This window comes from Octodon degus, unplaced genomic scaffold, assembly GCF_000260255.1.
Source record: "Octodon degus isolate 3935 unplaced genomic scaffold, OctDeg1.0 scaffold00204, whole genome shotgun sequence".
Classification (NCBI taxonomy): domain Eukaryota; kingdom Metazoa; phylum Chordata; class Mammalia; order Rodentia; family Octodontidae; genus Octodon; species Octodon degus.
The window spans coordinates 969,120-979,972 of NW_004524780.1; the positions used below are offsets into that span (position 1 = coordinate 969,120).

A 10,853-nucleotide genomic window follows, 5' to 3' on the forward strand; every position below is an offset into this window, starting at 1 on the left:
CACACCCAACCTCACAGTGCCTCAGGCCCCTGTGCCACACCCAACCTCACAGTGCCTCAGGCCGCTGTGCCACACCCAACCTCACAGTGCCTCAGCCCCCTGTGCCACACCCAACCCCTGAGTGCTTCTTGAAAGCAGTGCTCATCTCTTGGGTTGAGATGAGAGCTTAAGTTAAGGCTGGAAGGATAGTATGTAGTGATGATCCAGAGCTCAGAATATAAATAATTTAGGAGAACAAATATGAAGAGAATGGTTTACAACTGTTTCTTCATTCCTGTTAGATGGGAAAACTATAAAATCAGATATTTGAAAATTTGAGTTTTTAATAGAATTACTGGGCTTGAAATGAGTGTAATTAATATTTTCCTTGGCTCTGATGACCTCAGCTCTTGAGCCTTTCTTGTGACCACCAGTACGAAGGACCACCCTTGCGTGAGGCTGCCAAGGTGTCTGCCGCCCCTGTGGTGGCTTTTTCCCTAGAATTGTGCTTCTTCAGTTTCTCTCTCTGGCCAAGGCTGTAAGGTGGTGCAAGTAGATGGCACCTAGTCGGGGGCTCTGTCCCTTCCCTGAACCCTAAACGAGTGTTTGAGGAGGAGCATCAGCATACGCCAGTGAGCTAGGGATCACACATGTAGCAGGTGTTGCTTGCGGCCCCTGAGTTAGTGTTCTGTGTCTCCCTGCAGGTTTCTGTTTACAGATTACAACAGACTGTCCAGTGTTGGCGGGGAAACTTCTCTGGCTGAGATGATTGCGACCCTCTCAGATGCTTGTGAGAGAGAGTTCGGCTTTTTGGCAACCAGGCTGTTTCGAGTTTTCAAGACTGAAGAGAGCCAGGGTGGGATTCCCTTCCTCCTCCTCCACTTCCTCCCCTTCTTTCCTTTCCTCCTCCCCTTCCTCCTGCTCCTCCTCCCCTTCCGCCTCTTACTCCTCCTCCCCCCTTCTTTGTCCTCCTCCCCTTCTAACTCCTCTTCCCCTTCCTCCTGGCCCTCCTTCTCTTCCTCCTCCCCCCTTCTCCTGCACCTCCTCCCCCAACCCCTGCCTGCCAGCTTTCTTTGTGAAGGCCCAGCTTGTACATCAATTATCAAATGCTGTGACTGCAGTGAGTCCTTAATGTGTTGAGTAACAATAGCTCATATCATCTGTTGTCTTACAGGTAAAAAGAAATGGAAGAAGACATGTTGCCTGCCATCTTTTGTCATCTTCCTTTTTCTTTTTGGCTGCATTATTGCCGGAATCACTCTTCTGGCTGTCTTCAGAGTGGACCCGCGACACCTGACAGTGAATGCTGTGCTCATATCTGTTGCTTCCGTTGTGGGGCTGGCCTTTGTGCTGAACTGCCGCACCTGGTGGCAGGTGTTGGACTCGCTCCTGAACTCCCAGAGAAAGCGGCTCCATCATGCTGCCTCCAAATTGCACAAACTGAAAAGCGAAGGATTCATGAAAGTAAGATGCAGGTGTAATGCGCATATTCCACCAGTGCTTTGTTCTGGGGTTGTAGGAATGTATTCTCTGAGCATTTAGGTATTGTGGTTAGTGTATTCAAGAAGTTTTTAAAAGCTGTCCTATTTACAGCTAAATTCAGAAAAAGAGAATAGAGATGTCCTTCCACTTCCTCTCAGGCAGTGCTGGGATTATAGGTTCATGCCACCACAGCTGGCTGTGTCTTTTTGTCTGATCTACTCCGATAGCCTGTGTCTTTAATTAGTGTGCTTAGACTGTTGATGTCAAACAGATTATCGACATAGATGGGATTAGGCTCTATCATTTTTGGTGCTGCTTTCTATTTGTTGCCCTTGTTCTTTGTTGCTGTATTGTGTCTTCTACTCTTCTGTGGTTTATTATTATTATTATTTTTTTTTGTGGAACCGGGGATTGAACTCAGACCCTTGTGTTTGCCAGGGAAGTGCTTATTCTACTGAGCCATCTCCCCGGCCCCTCTTCTGTGGTTTTAATTGAGCATTATTTTTGCATCAGCCCCGGAGTTTTCAATATACATTTACAACTAATCAAAGCCCATATCCAATAATACCACTGTAGGGCCAGGGATAGAGCTCAGTGGCATAGCATCTGCCGGGCAGACACAAAGCCCTGAGTCCACTTCCCAGTACAACCACAACAAAAGCCTACTGTGTATATACCCCTTCCCAGGGATGCTCCTACTTCATCTCTCCTGTCTGTAATATCTGTGCTATCATTCATTCTGCTTAGCTGTATAAATGTGTGTATGCGTAGGTAGGTAAGGTTGTGCTAGTCAGCTCTCCTGTGCCTGGAACATGATGCCTGACCCCACAGTTAGAGGAGGAGAGGTGTGAGTGGTTCATGGTTCAGGAGATTCAGCTTATGGTCAGCTTCTCCAAGGCAGAAGCCTCAGGGCAGAAGGGTGCAGGGGAGCAAACCTGCTAACTCACCTCGTGGTGCCCTGGAAGCAGAGAGGAGAGCAGTGCCAGAGGAAGGGCGAGGAAGCAGGCATGGACCCCAGGGCCACCCCTCCATCTCCACGCACGCACACACTGAGAGGCGTGCTGCAGCCATCCCCCGGGAGGGTCCCAAATCCCGTCAGGCTGACCATCCATGACGTAGTTCGTGAGCATAAGCGATCGAGGAGTGATGACTTCCAAGATGTGCAATTACATGCTGACCCAGGAGTTTTTGCACTGTTAGTTCTATCCAACGCTTTCTTGTCGAAATAAGTAGGGGTTGAAAGAGATAGCACAGCAGTGTGTTTTTATAAAATGTTCAAAGCAGTTAATGTATTGCTCCACTCTTATAGAGCCTAGTAATATAAGCACACTTTTTTCAGCAAAAAAAGAATTGAACCCCTAAATCATACATTGTAGCTGGGCCCTCCCTTTGATCACAGTCAGCACCAGGGGGAAGCAGCAGTGTTGTGCGCATTGTAGGTCTTTGGGATTTGCATTCAGTTCAGGTCTTCGGCCTCGAGAGCAATACAGCCATGTTCCTGCCCTTCAGTGTCATGCAAAAGTTGGCTGCTATGGTGTGGGCTTGGAGTAGGAGGAACCACAGTGGGCAGAAAGGCCATGGGCATCCCCCCCGCTAGAAGACTTCTTGTCCTGCCTTTGCTTATCTCAGAGCTGGCTGCGTCTCTCATGCAGGTGCTGAAGTGGGAAGTGGAGTTGATGGCCAGAATGGCGAAGACCATCGACAGCTTCACGCAGAATCAGACGAGGCTGGTGGTCATCATCGATGGCCTGGATGCCTGTGAGCAGGACAAAGTGCTGCAGATGCTGGACACTGTACGTCCCAAGTCCCTTATGTCACTATGACAGCGAGAGCACATGCAGTTCCCAGTGGAGTGAACTGGGTCCTTCAGTAGCGAAGTACTGCTCCTCTCGGTTTTTCTTTGTAAGAACCATTCTTTATGAGCAAACAGCAGCAGTAAGTGCTTCCACAGGAAGACCTTTAGGGAAGGAAGGAATGAAGTGTCTCTGAAGTCAAGTGTGGCCTTAGCTTTCTTTGCATAGCTATGGTGAGACTGAGATAACACAGGGCCCTCAAGGCTCATGGTGGAGGGCACAGCGCAGGGCCCTGTGGGGGGTGCTACAGACAGCAGTAGGTGTGGCAGTGGGCAGGGAGCAGTGTGCCTGCGACCTGATGCATGTCTGTGATCTGTATGTGGGCTGCAGCACTCTCAGAGTAGGATGCTGTGGTTCTCTGAAGGCTTCATTATTGTCAGATGGCAGCAGGTCCAGACTGAGCTGTCAGTAGAGTTAGTTTTCTTTTTTTTTTGGTGGAACCGGGGATTGAACTTGGGCCCGGGAAGCGCTTATTCCCCTGAGCTATCTCCCCGGTCCCTAGAGTTGGTTTTCATGAAAAATGAAAACTGTTCAAATTCAGTCCCTAAAAGCTAACACAGATTTTGGAAAGCTCTTTATTTTGGGTAATTTAAATTGTATGTCACAACTATCCATTTCTCCTTCCACAGGTGCGAGTTCTGTTCTCAAAGGGCCCATTCATTGCCATTTTTGCCAGTGACCCACACATCATCATAAAGGCCATTAACCAGAACCTCAACAGCGTGCTTCGGGACTCAAACATCAATGGCCATGATTATATGCGCAACATTGTTCATTTGCCCGTTTTCCTCAATAGTAGGGGACTGAGCAATGCACGGAAATTTCTGGTGACTTCTGCAACAAATGGGGACATCGCATGCTCAGACACTCCAGGTAAGGATTGAGCGCCTGACGTGCTCAGGCTGGAAGTCACTTTGTGGTGACTCTGTCTTTATCCTGGAGAACACTGTCGGTGTTTCTCATCTCTTTCCTGTAACACACAGCAGAGATTTAGTGTAGACAGTGCTACCTTAATGCCTTTCAGGGTGGCAGGAAGACGCCGACCGAAGAGTCTCGCAGAACAGCCTAGGGGAAATGACCAAGCTCGGGAGCAGGACAGCCCTTAACAGACGGGTAGGAGGCTCTCTATTTTGTGCTGTGTCTGTTCATTTATGCAGATAAGATAAGTTGATGTTACTTAAATAAATATTAAATAACTAAATACTGCTGCCTGCACTCACAAATGGCACAGGAGCACTTGAGCATCCACTCCCTTTCAGCCCTGGTGTCAGAGGGCAGGAGACCCTGGCAGGAAGTCGTCCCCTTGCAGGGAAGTTGTGGAGCCAGGGCCACCTAGGGACAGCTAACTTGGGCTAGCATGGCACTGGGTTTCTATCCATTGAATTTGGATATTTTATTTTTATTTTGAAAAGTGTCTCTGGTGACATTTGGACACATACCTCTGCCATTTTCAGGTATGGATGCAAAGCCAATGTGGTGCATGACAATGATGGCACCAAGTTCTCAGGAGTGTGCGCTTTATCACTACAGGTGTGACTCGCGGGAGTCCGCGCTCCAGGGCTGTTGGGGCTTGTGTGCAGCAGTCCCTGGCCCCAGGAACTGTGTTAAGCAACGGCATACCTATCTCGAGCAGGCAGGACTCCACAGGCCTCTCTGCCCTGGAGACTGCCTTCAGTTCTGATGGAGACATGATGGAATGGCCAGATACTTTAAAATGTTGAGTCCTGAGAACCAGTCAGGGGCCTCCTTGCCTTTTTATCATGGGGTTCCTATGTAAGCCTCTGTGGAGGTTGGACATAGTGCTGTCACCAGTTGTGCTCACTCAGAATCTGAAAGGTGCCAAGCTGTCCCAGCTGGACAGCTGCTCGCTGCAGTGCAGGGCCTCCGGTACACTGGCTGCTCGCCTGCTCTGTAAAGGCTTTGTGTGAGGCATGGTCTTGGGAATGCTTTTGTTACTCATAACCTTCCTCCTGGACCGACATGGTGGCTTTTGTGGTTGCATTAACTTTTCCAAAAGCCCTAGTTCTCAGCCCAGAAGTGCAGCTCACCATCCCTGCTGTGTTCTCTCTCAGGATACCTACCGGAGGAGGCAGATGCAGAGGACCATCACCCGGCAAATGTCCTTCGACCTCACAAAACTGCTGGTCACTGAGGACTGGTTCAGTGACATCAGTCCTCAGACCATGAGAAGGTTGCTCAACATTGTTTCTGTGACAGGTGACTTTTTCTTAGTGACTATGGTATCTTATACTGTTAAAGCAGTATACTTTCAGAAGTAAGGGATGTGTGTGTTTATATGTTTACATTGCTAAATGCTGGTGATATTTTTATTTTATTGTGAAAATCAACCATTGGTTGTGCATTATTTTAAAACTTGAAGACTTTACGTCTTTTTTTTTCTGGAGGAACCAAGGATTGAACTCAGGCCCTTGCGCTTGCCAGGCAAGCACTTATTCTACTGAGCCATCTCCTCACCTCTGACTTTAAGTCTTTTACTTCATGTCAGACTAACTTTCTTACTGGAAAGGCTAGAGCAAGGCAGAGTACTTGAATGTGAACCCCAGTCAGTTACTTATCCCCCACCTCTTTTTTTTTCTTCTTCAGTACTGGGGATTGAACCTATTCTGAGACTGGGTCTTACTAAGTTGCCCAGGCTGGGTTTCAACTTGGAATTGTCCTGTCTCAGCCTTCCGGAGTCTGAAATTAATCACCACTACTTCAGGCTTATCCTTTGAATCTTATTCCCATCTATGCAGAAATGTATGCTGTCTCCTGAGCACTGCATGTCGTTGTCAGTGTTAGGAAAATCAGGCAATTGATGAGCTAATATCAGAAACGAGGTTGGGATTTTAGTAGAGGAATATTGATAGTTATTGAAGAGTTTCCTATTTAAAAGTTGTGCATTATTTGAAGTTTTTTTTTGTTGGGCATTTTGGAAGATACAATTTAAAAATAATCTTAGATATCTTCATTGGATATTTCTCTCTCTCTCTCTCTCTCTCTCTCTCTCTCTCTCTCTCTCTCTCTCCCCCCCACCCTCCCCCTCTCCCTTCCTCCTCCCTGCCTCCCTCTCTCTATCTCTCTTTGGTGTTTTAGGACAGAGTCTCCCTGTTTCCCTTAGCAGTTCAGGCTGGCCTTGAGGTCACTCTGTAGCCCACGCTGGTCCCACACATGCAGCAATCCCGGCCTCAAGTGCTAGGATTATAAGCGTGTGCCACCATGCCTGTCTTGCTTTCTTTTTATAGGCTGGCTATATCCTTAAGACAGAATACTTGTTTTTATTCAGTCATGCTTTAAAAACTCGAGTTATTCTGTTCTGTAATGAGCAGTTGCTTCCTGAGCCAGCCCATGCTATATCCTGCATTCTCGCCTTGTCCTGGGCTCTGCTTTTGTGCTCTGTAGTTTAGGCTTGTTCTGGAGATCTGTTTGTGGAAACACATTCCCTCATGCTGTGTGTGCATTGGCTGCTCTTCTGCTGTCCTTTCAGGGCCATGCACACGTCTGTATCTGCAGCATAGCCCTGCGAGTGAGCGGGTCCTTACATTACATCCGGTGGGAACTAGGGGCATGAGGACCTAAGAGCCAGGAAACCCACAGACTCACTCTGGTGCCGGGCATAGAATGGGTACCAAAGTAGAGTCGTTTATTTGAAATTTGTTTTGTTGGGCTTTTTGGAAGACAAAAGTAATCTTAGATATCTAGATAACTAATTGTAGCTCCCTGCTTATCTTTTGTTTCTTCATCTTGCCCAGCATGATCTCGAGATCTCATTGTGTGGAGCTTTAAGTCTCTGTCTCTTTCATCAATAACTAACATACTGAGTGAGTGAGTTTGGCTGCTTGTTTGCTTTTTCAGTATTGGGGGTTGAACCCAGGGCCTCCAGCATGCCAGGCAAGTGCCCAGCCATGTGCTCTCTCCCCAGCTCTGAATGAGTGAGTTTGAAAGACTCAGTAAAGCAGCCATAGTTGGAGGCAGAGCATTCACTGCCTTTGGCCAAGCTGCTATTCTAAGGATCAAATCCAGTTGTTCTGGGATGAAGCTTTGTGTTTATGCTGTTGTAACTTGTATCCCCAGTTCACCTCTAGCTTTATTCAGTTTGAAAATTGTGGGAGATGGAGTGCCAGTGTTGCAAGCCTCTTATTAATGTTTTGCTTTTTGTTGCCTGATATTTTTTAAGTATAAATACTTCAGTTCTGTATTTATAGAGCAACCTGTTGTTGCTCTATTAGACTAGATCTAATAGAGCAACCTGTTGTTGCTCTATTAGACTAGATCTCATCTCTTGTTGTAATCTGTCATTAGCCTATTTCATACTTTTCCTGTTGGTTTGCTGCCTCTCCTGAAGGCTGGACCACTCTACTTTGGTACCTGTTCTATCACCGGCATCAGAACACGTCTGTAGGTTTCCTGGCTCTCAGTTGCCTGTGACCATAGTTGCCACTGGATGGAATGTAAAGACCCTCTCACTCATTAGCAGATCAGAACCCACTTTCCTGGGAAAAGAACTAAGCGATGGCAGTGTAGTTTGTACACATAAGTAGGTTCCTTGAGGGCATGGGATAGGAGAATTGAATGGTGGGCTGTGTATCTAATAGTAGTGGGGAAAGGGCTCATTTGTACTGGAACCTAAACAAATAGGAACCAGTGGTGAGACACAGACCCTGTTGATGATAATGAGGAACTTAACGATAGCTGGATGTGGTGCCATGAATTTAATTGGTATTTGGGAGGCTAAGGCAGGATGGTAAGTTCGAGGCCAACCTGGGCAACTTAATGAGACTCCCTTGGTTGGTTGGTTGGTTGGTTGGTTGGTTGGTAGGTATAGATAGATAGATAGATAGATAGATAGATTGATTGTGCAAGGGGATGTAGCTCAGTAATACAGTGCCTCTAGATTCAGGCCTCAGTATCCAAAACAAAACACACACCCCCATGCACACATGCACAAAACCACAGCAGCAATTCAGAATCTTTGCCAAATAACAGACTTTACAAACAAGTCAGTTGGCAGGTGACTTGTATAGTCAGCCTTTGGTATGCAGAAATGGAAGTGTATGGGATTGTGTGCCCACTTGTACCTACACAAGGGGATGGAGATGACCATGGATGACAGCACAGACTATGTGATACAGTTTGAACAATATTTGCCTGCATATACATAGTAAAACCAGTAGTCAATCACATGCAAAAATCACTATAGACTTAAACAGAATTATGTTCAAGTCCTTAAAATATTTATAGTACAGCTCTCTGGATTTTAGAAACCATGAAAACATTGGATTTGAATTTATAGCATAACTTAGTGACAGATTTCAAAAAATAAATTATTTATAGATATACCTAATATTTCATTTATCACAGTGTTAATCTATTAATATTTAAGTGTTTTTGCATTCCCTGAAGGGAGGTTATTGAGAGCCAATCAGATTACTTTCAACTGGGACCGGCTGGCGAGCTGGATCAACCTCACCGAGCAGTGGCCGTACCGGACCTCCTGGCTCATCCTGTATCTGGAGGAGACTGAAGGTGTTCCTGACCAGATGACATTAAAAACCATCTACGAGAGGTACTGCACTCAGCTGCTTTGGGTAGACCTTTCTCTTAGACTGCCATGCAGACCGGTATCTGTCATGACACCTGTGCTGTGTAACTGTGAACACTGGTTAGGTGAGCACATTGTTACTCAGCTAAAACCCAGCTTGTCCAGCGAGGCCATAGGGCTTAATTGTCACATGATCTGTTTATACATAAAAGCCCTTGATACTCTCATTTACCCTTGCAGTCTTATTGTTCTTACTACTATTCCTGGTATTTGTGTGTAAATAAAAATATGTCAGAGAAGGGATCAGTGTTCACATAAGGCTTATGTAGTAAATTTGAAATTAGGTAACATGGTGGGACACGTTAAGTGGCAGAAGTAATTCAAGGTGGCTTTCTAGACTCTTAGTCTGAAACTGGCTCTGAAAACTATTGTTCACTGGGGATGCAGCCAGGGGCCCACATAGGCTGGGCAAGTGCTCTGCCCTGAGCTGCACCCCAGCCCTGCTCATCTTTCCGTAGAGAGGCCAGGGTGAGGGGTTGGTCAAGCAAGGCCTTACCGCTTCCCTGACTGGTGTTCATTAGTGCTCTCATCTGCTTCTCTTGGTTAGTGTGCTTCGGTTGGTATTTTAGCTGAGAGGCCTTGGTGGTTGTTCTGCTTTGTGTACTGATTAGGCTGTGTAGGGGCTGGCTCTGCAAGTGTGTTATGCCTTGGAAGTACTTGGGTATTTATAAATTTTAAATTATTTGCTCATTTCTGTTTTGTTTTTTTTTTTTTTTTTTTTTTTTTTTTTTTTTTTTTTTTTTTTTTTTGTTTTGTTTTGTTTTGTTTTGTTTTGTTTTTTGTGGAACCAGGGATTGAACTCAGGCCTTTGTGCTTGCCAAGGAAGTGCTTATTCCACTGAGCCATCTCCCCGGCCCCTATTTGCCCATTTCTAACTATGCCCAAACTTTAAAAAAAAAATCACAAGAGTAAGACTAGTAATAAACAACTTTCTACCTGCCCTGTCCACATTGATTATTTAGAACTGTTTTCGCTTCTTCTTTGTCACATGCAGCCTGCTGTGTGTTCCTTCTTTCTCTGTCTGCTTTCGTATCTACGCAAACATGCACATGAGCACAGAATCTTTCCGTGCTCCTTGAGGTCGGTTACCTATAGCATATGTGTTGTCCCCAGATCTTGAGTTTTCAGGAAGTTATGTTCTGATCAAAAGTAACTCACACACATTTGAAATAACTGGAGCAAAATAGCTGGAGGAAAGCTGAAGTAAGGTGATTTAAACTGTTGGCCACTTAAGTTGTGCCAGCCTCAGGACAGATAGCTATTTTCTGAATGGTAGAAAACTCAGCTAAAACACTGTTCTTTCCTGTTTGAAATTTCCTTCCTTTTTAAATTTTTTATCCTACTTTCTAGTATTCAGCTTCACAAAAATTTTTTAAAAGTTTTTTTTGGTTTTTTTTGGGTGTTTTGTGGTAGTGCTAGGCACTAGATCCAGGACCTTGAGCATGCTAGGCCAACAGTGGTTACCACAGCTACATCTCCAGCCCTAAAAAAAATGTATATTTTAAAAATTAATTGAAATACATATTACAGACAAAAGAGACTTTTTTAATGTATTATTAGAGATAATAGCAAGTCTTAGACCTTATTTATGAAAAACAGTATTTGTGAAAGAAATGTTTTTAGGATATTTTTCTTTTCTTTACTTTCTTTTTTTTTTTTTTTTTTTCTTTGTACCAGGGATCAAATTCAGGACCTTGTTTCCAGGCAGGCACTTATACCACTGAGCTATCTCCCCAGCAATGCTATTTTTCATATGTAACAAAAATAAAGTGGGTTTTTTAAGGGAAAATTTACTTTGTTCAAGTAAATATATAATATTCTGAGTTGGGGGGGTGTGGATGTCAACTTTGTTTTATGACTAAATGGCCTTGCTGGGCTCACTGTGCATGAGCAAGCTGGATTCACGCAACTTGGAGGTGATTTTCTTTATGGTGGAA

At 45.2% G+C, this 10,853-nt stretch overlaps 1 protein-coding gene across 12 annotated transcripts in view; it reads left to right on the plus strand.

Moving 5' to 3' along the window:
* The window catches only part of Kidins220 (kinase D interacting substrate 220), a 91,244-nt gene that overhangs the window by 39,415 nt on the left and 40,976 nt on the right, over window positions 1-10,853 (plus strand). For all 12 annotated transcript variants that reach the window (XM_023704789.1, XM_023704787.1, XM_023704797.1 and 9 more), the window contains exons 16-22: window positions 684-835; window positions 1,154-1,443; window positions 3,114-3,254; window positions 3,944-4,187; window positions 4,339-4,427; window positions 5,387-5,531; window positions 8,718-8,880. In XM_023704789.1, coding sequence (XP_023560557.1) covers window positions 684-835; window positions 1,154-1,443; window positions 3,114-3,254; window positions 3,944-4,187; window positions 4,339-4,427; window positions 5,387-5,531; window positions 8,718-8,880 — 1,224 coding nt within the window. The remainder of the gene's footprint in view (window positions 1-683; window positions 836-1,153; window positions 1,444-3,113; window positions 3,255-3,943; window positions 4,188-4,338; window positions 4,428-5,386; window positions 5,532-8,717; window positions 8,881-10,853) is intronic.